Source organism: Lepisosteus oculatus, chromosome 3, assembly GCF_040954835.1.
Source record: "Lepisosteus oculatus isolate fLepOcu1 chromosome 3, fLepOcu1.hap2, whole genome shotgun sequence".
Classification (NCBI taxonomy): domain Eukaryota; kingdom Metazoa; phylum Chordata; class Actinopteri; order Semionotiformes; family Lepisosteidae; genus Lepisosteus; species Lepisosteus oculatus.
The window spans coordinates 48,457,588-48,473,214 of NC_090698.1; the positions used below are offsets into that span (position 1 = coordinate 48,457,588).

At 36.8% G+C, this 15,627-nt stretch overlaps 1 protein-coding gene across 1 annotated transcript in view; it reads left to right on the plus strand.

The window, feature by feature from the left end:
• The window catches only part of ipo11 (importin 11), a 262,035-nt gene that overhangs the window by 6,826 nt on the left and 239,582 nt on the right, over positions 1–15,627 (plus strand). Inside the window, exons 2-5 of the mRNA XM_006626819.3 lie at positions 2,464–2,608; positions 4,997–5,097; positions 10,862–10,934; positions 13,511–13,714. Coding sequence (XP_006626882.2) covers positions 2,471–2,608; positions 4,997–5,097; positions 10,862–10,934; positions 13,511–13,714 — 516 coding nt within the window. The 5' untranslated portion in view covers positions 2,464–2,470. The remainder of the gene's footprint in view (positions 1–2,463; positions 2,609–4,996; positions 5,098–10,861; positions 10,935–13,510; positions 13,715–15,627) is intronic.

Genomic DNA, 15,627 nt, shown 5'->3' on the forward strand with positions numbered 1-15,627 from the left:
AGTTCTCAGAGTCTGTAATTTAATCCTGGGTCTCTCCTGGCTGATGCGGTCAGTGATTGAGGTAATGGGCTGGGGACGGGCGGCTTCTACAGGCCTTAAATTGCTAAGATGCATTAACATCCTACTTTGAGATATCGTTTGCAACATATGGATATTGATTTAATGTTTAAACACTTCGTATGGTTTTTACAAATATTTTGTATTGTCTTTTAGAATGCTGGTCTACTTTACCAGCCTTTTGCCGACCTCTGTGAAAAGGCTGCTGACATCATTATCCTGATCCAAGAACAGTTGTTTTGTCCTTGAAGACCTTTTGAAATTGAATTAACTGTAATTAAGTGAGTGTTTTAGAACCCCGTATAGTCACCGACAGGCCATCAAGTCTGCACAGGGATTTTACCTTTTATTGTGTGATCATATTTCTGAGAACTAGCCTCTGGAATACTCTGACTGCAGAAATTGTATAACAGCAGGGGCTGCTAAAGCCATCTGCCATTTCTCATAGCAACAGTTTAGCTTCTGTATAATACAGGTACTTTACCTTTGTGCTTGTTTACAGAATGCATGTGTTCATATTTCGTTTTTATGGATGTTGATCACTCTTGCTGAGCCAAGCAGACCGAGACGTTTGTTAGAGTAAGAGGGGTTACTAGAAGGGCAGCACGTTAACAGCCACAGCTGTTAATATTGTGGCTTTGCAGCTCTGGGGCCTTGGGTTCAATACCTTGTTGCAGTCTGTGTGGAGTTTGGCTGTTCTCCCCTTTTTATCTCCATGGATCTCCTCCTGATGCTCCAGTCTAAAGACGTGCTGGTAGGTAGGTTAGTTGGCTTCTGGTGTGAACGTGTGTGAACGTGTGTGAACGTGTGTGAACGTGTGTGAACGTGTGTGAACGTGTGTGAACGTACAGTACCTTGTAATGGATTAGTGACCCATCCAGGGTGTCCTGTGCTTTGTGTCCATTGCCTCCTGGAATAGACTCCAGCTCCGCTGGGACCCTGTATTGGATGAAGCAGTTAGAAAAGGGATGGATGAGTGAAATTACTGTAATGGCTGGCCGGCGAGATACCTGCTCTCATGTTGGACATGTTTAGATTCTTCTGAGCAAAGTCTTTTATTCATGAATAGGGGTTTATTTAATTTTAATTGTCATTATTACCTACGATTAGCATTTTACTTTTGCCTTTTGCTTTATTATGTCCTTTAATCATACCATATAATTAAGGTATTGCACCTTTTTCTGATTTTGAGAATTAGTCCCACTTTATATCAGGCTGATTTTAATGAAGGACAAATAAAAGGCCGTCAGTAACTAGTTGAACGTTGTCTTTGTTATTCTTTTGTTTTTTAATGCATGTAATACAGTTACTAGACATCATTTGTAGCCAACTGTGTATTTAAAAGTTTGCAGAACGGGAACATTTTTGGCAGGACAAGATGACAGTCTTAATTACCTGTCTTCACTTGTCCCAGTTGAAAGCGAGTGTTTTGTGACCCCTTCTTTTTGCTTTGCTATATTAGTGCTTTTCTGATTTGTTTATTCCCATGGGTTTCTAGAATGTGCACATTTTGCATGATCCAGTAAATTCATGTTGTTTAAAATCTAATTCATGATGTCATGTGAATTTATTTGAATATTGGTAAAGTTGATGAGTGGATGTTTTTGGGGATTGACATAAGGTGGTCCTTCATCTCTTGAAAATTTATTTCCGAAGAAGAAACAAAAGCTGGCTTACCGCCCCTGAATACTGAATGAATTAGCTTAAGATGGCAGTTAGAGCAGGGAATGCTTATGTTTTCCAAAGGTAAAAGAATGTGATCCCATACTGAAAATACAGAACTGTTGTATAGGCTATATGCAGTCAGTTTAATTAAAAATAAAAGACCTGGAAACACTGTCCAGGGCATTACTTTCATGCTGGTCGATAAAAATGGGAATGGTCTCCATTTGTCACCTTAAAGTGCGTTTTAAATCTTTGTATAGATTTAGTTTTGACTGATATTAAGGATGTGCTTGATGCTTTTATTCAAAGAGACTTGTTTTTGTGCTGATCTATCCAGCTAACCTTGAGCAGTCCGAGTGAAGTACCTCGCTCAAGGGTACAACAGCTGAACAAACGACCTAACGTCTATGAACCACCGAACAGTGGTTTATTGTGGGTGGAGTTTTGGTCATGCTTTAGGATTAGTAGGGTTACCATCTTTGCGAAATGATAAGTAGTAACAGACCTATTTGTTAGAACTTATTGGATTGATAAAAGCTTAAACGTGTGATTCGGGCTGCGGTGCCCATGTCATCCCAATTACAATAAAATGTTACGAAGAGCTGATGTATAGTTTTCCTGCCTGAATTGCACGTGAGACCTCATTAATGCCCGAATGCCTCAATTTATGGTCCAAATACCAACAAGCTGCCTAAGTGTTGTGACATAACTTTTTTTGTTGTTGTTGTTTTCCCTTGTTAGATTTCCCATGGACATCCATAGTGCCAGCTCTGTAGTCCTGCAGGCTCTCACTCAGGCCACCAGCCAGGACACTTCAGTGCTGAAGCCAGCTGAGGAGCAGCTCAAGCAATGGGAGACACAACCGGGTTTCTACTCTGTGCTGCTGGTGAGGGTTCATTGCTTCAAGCATGCAGTTGTGTAAAGGGGTCTTCATGTCAAAGGTCTGGTTCCGGTTTGTGTGTAACACAGTGTAATAGAAAAGAAATATTTAGTAAATGTGCTCCACACACCCATGCATTTTTTTCTGCTTCATTTTTTTAAAAAGATAGTCCATCTCATTTTGATACTTTGCAGCTAATTAAAGTTATTCAATTTGTCTCAGTGCCTTTTTGGAAAAGTGTCACTTCATAAAACATTCAAACAAATTTGTGATCAAATGTGGTTCATCCAATGGGCTCCTATACCTGGAATAACTGCTATTGATTTTCGTGCAGTTTCAATTTATTCTCCCATTATTTTTTATTACATGAGTTGGGTATTCATTATCTGTCCAGATGGTTTGAAGCTGCTCAGTTATTACCCATGGTGATACAAACGGCAGTTTGGGTTTGTAAATTAGTAATTCATAAAATCGCTTGCACAAAATTCATCACTGGGGGGTCAGTGGGTCTAGGGGGTGATGGGGGAGAAAACATCACAAACAAGATTATTTTTTTTTAAGGGACACAACCAGAACTATTTTCATTTACTCTGCACCATCTCAGTATGGAATAGGAAGATGAAGTGACTGCTTCATTCACTGCTGTATCCACAAACGCTAGACCATTGTAGAGGTAAAAAATACTAGAAAGGCAAGATGATTATGAAATCTACTGTATATTTGATTTCGGTAGTCTTTTGTTGCAAATCCAATGCTGGACTGTACTGTAGGATAGAAGCCTTCTAGAGACTTGAATAAGAATCCAAAGAACAGCAGTTTCACATATTGTATTTTAAAGCTTTGTTAAACTGCAAGTGAATGAAGCACTCAACTCAGCAGGTTTATTGTACTGGCATTACAGTGCTGTCAAATGAGATTTCTAATGTACATGGTTGGCAATGGAGAGAAGCTTCTGTTTCAAATATCTATATAGAAGTTTAGAATTCTCATCTATTCTAAAATGTACTAACAAAGAAGCTTTCTGAAATTAAATTTATACCAGGATATTTTAAAACTTCATTAAATGAATTGTGGAATCAATAGTATTTATCCTACTTTTAGTGCCTTTGAATACATGTTTGTTTGGGGTAGGTGATTACTGATTAGTAATTCTTAGATGTATTTTTGTTTGTCTAGCTACTAACATTCCAACATTCCTTTTGGATTCATTGTTAGACATTACATGACAGGGGGTTAAGAAATATAATTTAGTGTTTTGGTCTTAATTACAGCCACTCATATGGATTCATTTACAGATGCTATTCTTGCACAATAAAATATCTTCAGGATTGAAGAGCTTTAAAGTTAAAGCTAGAATCCTCAGATTGACAACTTTTGTTTGTTTCATGCTGCCTTAACTCTTTGGTTAAAGAAGTGCCTTACAACCTCAGTCCTTACGTTGTTTAATTTTCATTTTCTGTCATCTGCATGATGTTTCTGTTGACTTTCTGAGATATTTTTTCAAGTCATTTTGAACATTTTGAACAGATCTTCACAATTATATAAGGCTAAACTTTTTACTTATTATATCTTCTGTACGGGGTACATCTTTTATAGTACTTACGTTGCAGTAACATACTTCTTGTTTTTGTCTGAACTTTGTCTAGAATGCAATTTTTGTATTAAGTGCTTCTAGACTGTCTTGATAGTGCCTTGCTCTTTCTATTTTAATTTGGCCATGGTCACAAGCCTAGTGTTTGCCTTTTATATTACCCTTTACTCCTGCCTACATACGTCAATGCGTTGATGGCAACATTTGTGTTCCATTTCCTTAACTATGCAGTTCCTTAACTAACAGTTTGTCCTTACTGGTATTAAATATAGCATGACATGTCTCTGGCTGATTCTGAAAAATGAAACATGAAAGATACTTTAATACAACAAAACACTGAAGGTATTCTTTTGGATTACTATGAATGTTGTTTAAATACATTGTGCAGCACTGAGTATGTTATTTACTGAAATTATACCAGCATTCCCTGGAAACCTTCTTATATTACTCTTGATTTGAGAGATTTATTTAGTGGGTGGTTAGAAAAAATAGCCTTTGACATTAACATTTTTTTTGTTCTGAACGTAAGAATTTGATTAAGTAGTCAGTGGGGAATGTTGGGCCTAATGAGATGGAGCTGGACCCAATACTAAAGAATGTAATAATGCTGTTTAAGCCTAAAATGTATTTTTCAAAATATGCCTGTCATACAAGTTCTGTGCAACTTAGTTTTGCAACTGCTCTTCAGGTATTTTTTATTGTTGGTGTGTCTATTCACATTATTTGTTACATTTGTGCTGATAATGACTGAAGCTCTTCATCATTCTGTATTCTTCATGTTGTTTTTTTCTGCTTCTTGACAGAATATATTCAACAATCACATGCTTGATGTAAATGTTCGATGGCTGGCTGTTTTATACTTCAAGAATGGGATTGATCGCTACTGGAGACGCGTCGCACCGCAGTGAGTTTATTTTCTGTAGAAATTGCTTCCTTTGCTTTATAGTTGCACACAAAAAATAACACTCTTGATTTTGAATACTCTGGTGTCTAAGCATTTTATAAAGAATTTCATATGTAATCAATTTTAAAGCTTAGTTTTGTCTTCAGGTTACCACCTTTCACTGAGGCTGGTGTACATCTTTGTAAACAGTGTCTGAGTTCTTCCATAATTTTGACCAATTTTTCTGATGTACAGATCCACAGTTCTTTGATATTCAACATTTTCTTTCCCTATACATGTGATAGTCAACATTTTTTTAAAAAGGTATTGTTCCAAAAATAAAAGGGGTAGGGAAATAACTGCTGTCACCAATTGTAATGAAGGTTGTTATTAAATCAATATTTAATGTCTTGTTATGAACTTACTATGCATATGTATTTTATTTTCTGGCACAGCTTAATAATAGAGTAATGACCAGGTCCAAATGAAGGCCACACAGATAACTATGAACAGAGCCAACCAAAATTTCCCTATTTCAAACAAGGTCATCACTAAAATAGTAGAGAGATTTGTAGTCTACAGACTCCACAATAAAGGAAATCAGGAATTTAGACATAAGACGGAAAGATCTCTTCTATAATGAAGTTCTGGACACTTTCAGACTTCAGTTTACCTGGACAGAATCTGGTTTCAAGTCTAATTGGAAGGAGGTGCATCCTCTCATGGCACAATCTTCTGATGAAGATGATGGTGGTGATGTGTGTGTTCTTCTTCCTGTCCTTGGTTCCTCATGTTTGTGCTTCCCTGTCTTCTATATGTGCATTTGTTACTGGCTTTATGCTGTGGTCTATTCTTATGGAGACCAGATTAATAAACTCACTAAAAATGTCCCATGCATTGTTGAATATTTATGTTTTAATATGGCATTAAATATGTATTTAATGCACCAAGGATGTCTTCATTTAACCTGATTGAATGATTAGCAACCCTTTAATTATAAATATCTTCACCATGGCAGTTGTATAAAGTTGCTAAATACCTTGTGGCGTGAAGGTTGATCCTAGGACAGGGGTCAGCAACCTTTCAGAAGTAGCATGAAAAGAGTTAGTTCATGCACTTGGTTTTTATGGATTTGCGTGTCCTGGATACTTTTGTAATTTCAATAATAGCCTTATTTTTACAAGTTATTTATCATATTTTGATTCATAAAATTGTTAAAATGTAATATGTAAATGAATATGCACATCTTACCATTTAATGTGATCCTTACCCTTACGTCTGTTGCTGAGTTCTCGAGTCTCAGGCTCCTAGCTTTACACTAAAGTGTATTTGCAGCACGCAAGCCTCTGAGCGTTCAGTGTACCGGCAACGGGAGGGACAAAGAACTAACTTCATGTGTGACAAGACCATCTTCACAGAGCTATGTTGATCCAAATGCTGAGAGTGGTGAAAGTGCCACTTTCTTTAAAAATTAAAACTTCACTAGAAGAGACTTCCAGGTGGTCATGATAGAGATGCTCTAATCGCGAATTCAGTAGCCTCAAGTGTGTTTTGCAGATCCAGGAACTTGAAGAGAGGCGATTACAAGATGATGTTTGAATCCTTAAATGCACTGACAAAGTCAGTCCAAGGCTCCTCTTGTGAATCAACAGTGAGAAACATAGAGTGAAACACATTGGAGGTTACAAGTGGAAACTATGAGAAAGTGCCTTTTAAACTGTGAGCAATAGGCACTTGTTTATGCAAAGTATTGCGAGAATATGGATCAAGCCACCCAGCCATGTTGTCAACCACATCGACTAGATAGGCTCAATGGGTCGTCTAGTTTCTAACTTGTTGAGCTCTGTAGTCTAGACATTGTTAGTGTGATTCAGGGCTGTGTTGTTGGCTGACTGTAATTGGGAGTTTTCAAGTGTTACCATACAGGTCAGTGGAGGTTTGCTGAAAATGGTTAAGATATCTGAATCACTGTGTGGTGGGAGCCCCTGTAGTTTGAAGCTGTCATCATTTAGAGTGCTCGTATCCTCCACTAATTCTGTGTTAGATGCTGAGCAAAAGGAGTAATTTTGTTTTTGTTTTTCTCTCTTGTGCTTGTATGAGGGTCATTAGTTGACTAATGTGAGGCACAAGAAAAATAATGGGAAATTACAACAATTTTATTAAAAATCTATATTTAATACCCTTATAAGTTAATGGTGATAGTTCTGTTGTTGTGAGATGAGTATTAAGTGAACACTTTTTTCAGAATTGCCCTTGTGAGAAGAAACGATGAATTTATCATGGTTAACTGTTGCATAAACAAGAAAATGTACCTGTCCTTATCAATAGTAAGTGCTGTTTTTATTCCCATGCTGGGTTTATGTATTCATAAACTAATTTCACAAATGAGAGGCAGCACAGCTGGAGCAAAATCTATTAGAGCCATAATTAACAAGCCCACAGAGATGGAATTTAATTTCCATTTTCCTTGCTGTACCCCATGAGTGTACTGCATGCTGGTTCATTCCCAAAAATCTTTTTAGATATATCTTTCACTTGCCTAAGTAAGGTTGTGTTTTCTCTGACCTCAACTCAGAATGAACGGTTAAAGATTTATCTGAAAATCCGTTAGATAAACAATAGCTAGACGATACCAACTATTAGCAAACACTTGTTAAGATTACGTATATACATATTTTTCTAAGTACAGATAAAGATATTAGCTGTTCTATTTCAACAACATTATTTTGTTATTAAGAAATGCCCTTGTTGCACCAATGAGAAAAATGCAAAAGAGAATTCTAAAAACATGATCAGTTTTACAGATGACAGAAAGAGCGAAAGTGATCTTTCAAGTCCATGGAGGTCAAAATATATTTATGGACAGTTCTTTTCTAGAAAAACATTGCAGCGAGTTATTCATCGAGATGCTATTTATTGAGAAAAAAAGCAGAAGAAATTTTCTAAACGTTCAGTTTAGATCGGTTTGGAAATGGGAATCAGCTATTCTTCTCTCTCTCAAACTGATACCTGATATTAATAAATGGCCGTTCAGCCTCTTTTGAAGAAAGACTGAAATCAGTATTTTAGCTGTTGGTGTTCATAAGTAAGCAAAGGCAGGATTCTTTCATTACATTGGCCCAGATGACGTTTGATGCAAATTGGATGATTTCATTTCCTTTTGCGTTGTTTGCTTTTTGAGGTGTTTTGTGTCACATCCAGTTTTGACTTATAATTACACGCTTCCCAAGTAAATAATGTTTGCAGGTTATATTTTTTAATTTTTTAACAGGTGATTTTTTTTTCCATTTAGGACTGTTGAAATGTTTCTTGCATATTAGCAATTAATATAATGTCTTTGGGCTGTGGAAGGAAATCAGGCTCTCTGAGGAAATTCACGGGGAGATCATACAAACTCCACAATGCCACCCCAGGAATCGAACCCAAAGTCTCAGCGCTGTGAGGCAACGATGTTCCCCACCGAACCTCCATGCGAACCCAAGTCTTAAACATTTTGTATTAAAATTGACTGTTACTGGTACTATCTGTAGTATCTTTTATATTTTTAATTACTGCTGGGAAAAACAGTCATTTGTAAGTAGCCTATGAATCTCGCAATTACCTGACTTGTTCAAAAAACTGTCGACCCATCCCAGCTTTTGTGATGAAAAAACAAAATGAAAACTTCTAAGGAGTATGTAAGTAATTATATTGTAATAAAAACCAGTTTCAGTATGGAAAAGTCCTCCGTTAACAACAGTTAAAACACACTTGGCCCAAACTCTGTTCAACTATTCCACGCAGTAGATGGGCTTGCTATGATTGAACTGAACTAATGTCACAGTACCTTCTGCAAAAATCTGGATTTAAATAATCTAGGAAGGATACACTCTTAACATCATAGCTGATAAATGAAAACGCAAAGAAAAGCCATCAAATACTTAGCTTCCCTCTGGCCTGCAAATTTATCACAACAGTTCCTCACTGCACAGAAGCAGTGTAAACACCCTTCACACCAGAATCTAATTGCCCCTGTTAGGAGTCGAGTAATTCCATCATCATCTGTTCAGCTGTGAATGGATCAGAGCAGAGCAGAATTTGCAGTGTTCGCACTAGAAACAGTCGCAGATAGCAGATGACATTGGTGAGCAGAGCCGGAGGGTGATGTTGGGCAAAGCAAAACTCTTTGCAGAACTTAGGTCATGTGAAAGAAAATTTAGTCTCCCAGAGGAGGTACACCCACTGACTGGCTATAGCAATTTCTCTACTACTGCTCAGACTCTAATAATACCCTATGCTGTAGGGCAGGTTGAAAAATTAATGTTATTCTGCTGCAAGGCTTCAGGATTTGCATTTCCACTGTGATTAAAAACAAAATAGTGTGAAAGCCCTTGTGCAATAGGCAAAAAAAAAAAATCTAAATCAAATAAAAAGGCAGGCAAATGGGATTCTTAAATATTTATTTACAGTTAAATCATGTGCGAATACCTGTACCAGTTGAGCTAATAATATTTTAAATGGTTCTGAATAAAAGTGCAGTTTACAGCTAGAGCTTTGCTGGTCGAGACTAACACGCACTTCTATAGTATTTTTTTAAAGCCTTAAAAAATCGCAAACCACTATCTTAACTACAGTATATTGAAGAAGATAATCGAACAACTTGGAGGCTTGGCTGTAGAAAATGTATTAAAACTAAATAGTGATGAGATTCTGTATGTGATGTCTGTATTTAAATGTAGATTGGATGCAGGTACATGAATGCTGCAAAGCCCTTTAAAGAGAATATCATACTGAAATGAGTGAACTTGAACACAACAGTACTTTTGCCTTACAAAAGTAAGCAGTTTTCTGTGGGTTTAAAAGGAAAGGTTTAAAGTAAAAGCTTCCTAGAACTGACTTTTGGCTAATGCAATCCAAGAGCCAAAATTAAAAGGCATTGTTTTCTTCATTTTTAGGCCTCTGAAATATCCTGGTATTATCAGGGCGAGTATACTCCATGTGTGGTTAACTACATGCCCTCTGGAATGGCTCCACCTGTGATGAGTGTGTCTTGTGTACTGCTGTTCTGGGATCAATTGTAGGTCCAGATTGCATTCCTGTTCAGTCTTATAGAGGCAAAAATACCCCTGAGAAAGCCGAGGCTTTTCTTTTGACTATAGAAGACCGAAAATACTCAGTATTTATTGTAGGCTATAGATCATAATGAAGAAGTCCCTTGTAATGGCACTGCATTGTGGTGAAGGAAATGGAAAGGGGCTGAAGAGCCAAAGGTTGCTGAGAGAGTTCATTATGCTTTACAGCTCTGTTCCGGGTAATGTTGGTTTTACCAGCTGGGCCGCTGTGTTTTGCATTCATGAATAAATAAAGGGATGCTTGAGTAAAACCTGACAAATCTTTAACTCTAACTTTCACGTTTCCCAGAGCTATGAGAGATATAACCTTTCTTAAATAAATGCGTACACTGCAGTGAAAAGTATTTAACATAATTAACAGAATTGCTCATAGGAGGGAGGAGAGGATATTTTTTACCTTTATGTTTTGGCCACCATTCATGGCCACTGCGTGTTTTATTAGCCTAGCTGATGTGCTTGCAACTACACTATCTCCAAATCAAAATCCTGGCAGGCCTTCACAGGACAGCCCGTTACAACCACGATCCTGCCATTCTAAAGTGATTATCTGTTCTTTCAGACATGGTGATGGTGGGCAGGTGGCATATGTAAGGGGAGTAATTCTTTTAGGAATGTTTTGTTTGCTTGGGGTATGAGATGTTTCTAACTGGAGCTGATCTCTCCCTTGTCTGCAGTGCTCTTTCAGAAGAGGAGAAGTCTTCCTTACGTGCTGGCCTCATCACCAACTTCAATGAGCCAGTGAATCAGGTTAGTGGCTAAAGCAGATGTTCTTGATGTTTACCTCGAGCTTTAAGGGCATCAGATAAGCGGAGGAATCGGTTGTAACTTCCTTACCTTCGCTGCACTCCACTGCAGGTATGCTGTCTCAGTTCATTCTCAGTACTGTGTTCTAAAAGGCATACTTTATTAGGTTAGATTAAATGTTTTTTATTTGAGACTGGTAGCTCTCACCATTTTTTGAACTGCAGATTTCTTGATAAAACCTTGTCAAAAATATTATACTGAGCACATTTTTCTTTTCCATATTTTTTCACATTCAGGGTTTCCGCTCTGTGTGCTGTTGTTGGAGCAAAAAAAAAAGGCAGGAGTTTAAAAGCCTCTCTGAAACTTCAAGAGCTCACGTTTCATCTGTCAGTAGTGATGTAAATGAGGCTTTTTATCAGTAAAAGTTATTTAACAGTAAAAAGATGGTGTTAACTTTAGTTTAACTTTTTTTACAGCTGAAATATTGTTCAATGGTGGTTTTCTCAATATAACGTTGCATTACTCTTTAGGGTGTTATAATGCTATTGTACTGTAAGCGTTGACGTATAATTTAATATTTCTATCAGCGTAGATAATAAAGTAAAGAATTCTGGCATGAAGGTCTTTTTGTACCAAATAGTCCCCAGTTCTATGAATGTTTTCTCTTTCCACCTGTCTACTAGCTACTTGCAACCTCTTCTCTTCTATCCAGGCTTCAGTTTATGTGGTGACCAGTTGTCTATTTTTTAACTAGGTCTGTTCATTATATTTTCAATACAATACAGTGGGATGCTTGTTATTGCTGTTCCTTGGGTTCAGTTCTGGAAGGGGGGAGCCTTTTGTGTGGGGTTTATCAATTCTCCCTGATTTTGCATAGGATTTCTATGGGTACCTGCTTCCTCCTGCCTTTCATAGCCGTACTGGCTTGGTTAAATGGCTTCTCTAAATTGTGTGCTTGTGTGTGTACCCTGTAGTAGACTGGAGTCCCATCTCACCTTGTGTGCTTTGCTTTGTGGACTCTGGCTCTGGGCTACAATGACCCTTACTGGGAATACGTGTCTTTCTGGGTGATACATACTGTAATAGTTTTGTTTTACACTACAAAAATAAATGCAGTGTTCTTTCCCACTGATAAATGAAGGTATTTATGGTATTATTAATCCATTATTGGATTTTTTCTTTTTGTGCTCAATTTAAGCATTGGGTTTTTGGGGGATTAGTGCAGAAATTTGTCAGAATGCTTAAGTGAAAAATGTCAACCTCTAAACCTATATTAGTCTCTATTTTTTTCTGTTGCTGAAATCTTGCTGCTGTAAAACAATATATGCTTATTACATATATATTTATTATTATTGATTCCTATCGCATTCAACAATGTTAGTAATTTTTTTTTCCATAAATAACATTTTTGTTTGCTTTGCAAAGTTTTTCCAGTTTTAGGAAGTTTCTGGTCTTAATCTGGTAAAATGACCTGGGCAAAATACCTTCTTTCTGTCTAATGAAACTAAAATAAGACGAGAAATGTATTACTTTCCTTAAAAAAACAAAAGTAGCTTTTACTGAGTAAATACACTGTATCTAGTAGATGAACTGCTTTTTACATGCTTTTACCTCATCATAATGTTATCTGTAGTAACTATGGTTTGCACTGGAATAAATAAGAAAAATGTCATTGTGATCTTGGTGTTAAACACATAATTAGGACATAAAAATGTAATTTAATAATTAAAAATAATAACATGGTATTAACATAGTAAATATTTACTAAACATAGTTAATCATTTCAGATTTGATAGTATAGTCTACAAATTGTGAGGAGTGCTTTCACTGTGAAAACTTATCAAAGAGGTGTTCATTTAAAGCAGCTCTTTTATGGTGTGATACAAGCATCATGAAATCAGTCAAATCTGATTGGAAAGGTTTAGAAACTAGCCAGATGTAGACTGTGGCTCTCCAGGGCTCCAACTGCCTACTGAATTTTATACCGTAGGCCATCCTTATGGCTTGTAAAGTACAGCATTGTTTTTCAGTTCAGTGAGGAGTAAACTGGAAGGCTGCCGGGCTATTTGCATTTTCATATCCAAAAGAGCTTTACATTCCTTCATTAAACAGGTACACAGCTTCAGTCTGTAGAAATTAATAATTAAAGTTTATGATGTAAAACATTCAGGAGTGTGACACTCCAGGAACAGACGGGCTCACCTTATTTTCAATCTGCTTCTCAGTGAGCAAAACTTTACTTGTCTCTTACGTGTCTTTATTTTATGTGTCTCTTTTAATGCAAATGTATATGAAGCAATATAACTTTGTATGGGATTTATGAAGTACAATTTAATTGATAAAGTATTCATGGTCTTCCCCTATTATGCAGAGACACGTTTAATCTTGTTGCATTTTAAATATGAGTTTTAAAATTTTGCAGCTGTTCTGAAACCTAATGGACAAAAGGTAAGGTGATAATGTAAGACGAAGAGCTCTGACCATATCAAAGTGCTCTAATTAAAAAACAATGCGTGTTATGGCAATGTAGGATATATAAACGATCAGGACTTAACACGTGACTTTTTCAACCCTTTTAGATTGCAACTCAGATTGCAGTCCTGATTGCCAAGGTTGCCAGGCTGGACTGCCCTCGACAGTGGCCTGAGTTAATCCCCATTCTCCTGGAGTCTGTGAAAGTTCAGGATGGCCTGCAGCAGCACAGGGCCCTGCTGACGTTCTACCACGTCACCAAGACTCTGGCCTCCAAACGGCTTGCGGCAGACAAGAGGCTTTTCCAGGATGTAAGTGAGACGCGACATCTTCTGATCTCTCGTTTATTTTGCTGATGCTTTCATCAAAAATCTGTAGCCATTGATACATCTGGCCTTTCTGCTGGAGCAGTCTGACTGAAGTACCTTGCTCAAGGAAAACAACATCAGTTCCCCACTTGGGATTTGAACCCACAACTATCTAGCTTGCAGTCCCAGAGGCCTTGAGAGTTGCTTCACACTGCTGGTGGACATTCTGGTGATGATAGTACATGTTTTCTCCTGCTGTGTTTAGGTTTATGTAATGAGGCATAACTTGGAAAAATAAAACAAGGGTAACTCCCGTTATGACAAATTTTTGAACAAGGATATAGGTCTGGTGATGGGCTAATTATTGATATTTAAGTTCAGACATGGGTAGGTAGATGTGGTTAATGGTTTTGTCTCTACAACAAAGAAAGGACTTTTCATATTAAAAGTAGACATTCGGGCTCACTGGAAGGTCATGTTTTCAAATCACAGTTGGGGAGCTGCTGTTGTTTCCTTCTGAAAAATACTTCACTCAGATTGCTTCAGTAATATACAGTATCAATATATCGGTAATATAGCCAATTGCATAAACTAAAACAAAGGTAAGTCACTTTGGATAAAAAGCATAAGTCTTATTAATCACAATTGCAGTTTATTATTTTCTTCTTGAGATTCACAGAAATTTTAGGCTTATAGTTAATTGAAGCTTAAACTTATCCTGGAAGGTAAACAAAATGTATTGTTTTATTATTAAGTTTTCTATACTTATGAAATTATAGTGTGAGGACAGCATTACGCAGACGTTTCAGCTCTGTGACTACGTCAGTACCTTACATTTGAAATTTGTTCATTTGTCGCAGACTGTGGTAAAAATAGAACATATTGATCAAAGGTGTTAAAACCAACAAGTGCCCATTCCTGCATAAGAAAGTCTTGGTGTTAATGTTGACACCCTGGTTACGTTCAAGAAGAAAAACTGTGCATGAAATGCGGAGATTTGATTTTTTTCTGTCACTTCAACACAGAAAGTTAGGAATTAATTTAATGTATTTTTGTAGACTTTTGTTATTTGTTTTGCAGTTTTGGAACTGATGTTTAGTCTGGTTTAAACTTAAGTTGGTTTTTATTTCTAGATGTATATGTTATCCTGGTTAGAAACATGTTCTTACCCCTTCTTGAACACATTGATACAACACAAGTTTAATTAGTGAGTTAAATTAATTGCCTTTTTGTGGTGAAGTAAGAATCTGAATCAAAGGTAGCATTTTCTGAAATTTTAATATCCATACAGCAAATCCACTGTTGTTCATTTTATAACAATATTATTTTGATTGTAATTATCTTGCCCTTGACTGTTAGCATTTTGCTACTTTTAGTTCTCTAGTTGATTTAAAATTAACCACTGATCTGATAAATATTTGATCTGTGCAGTACATTTTTTCTGCTCCTGTTCCTTTTCAGCATCTATACTGCAAATGAAAACCATAGATCTGCATCACTTAATTTAGCTGGGTCTTGATAGTATGTAGTCTTTCTGATTCACCTTGTTATACGGTTACTAAAAAGAGATTATTCAATTAGATTCACTCATTTCTGAATATAGGCCACTTTAATTTTTCTTGGTTCACTCAAACATATATTATGCATTTCAAAGGAAAATAAAATTGAGCAGTCGGTGTGCCTTAGTGACATTTTATTTCCATTACTCTTATGAAACTATTACCTTTTGCAAAAGAGTGTATATCATCCTTTCAGTAACAAAGACCACTTTCAGAACCTCAGCTGATTCATTGCTTTTCATTTCAGTTCTACATCAGAGCTCTTGACATCAAAGGGATCAGTAAAGACTTCTTAGAGAAACGGCATCATGGGAAGGGTCGGCTAGGAAACTCGTGCTTTGACAAGGAAACTATCAC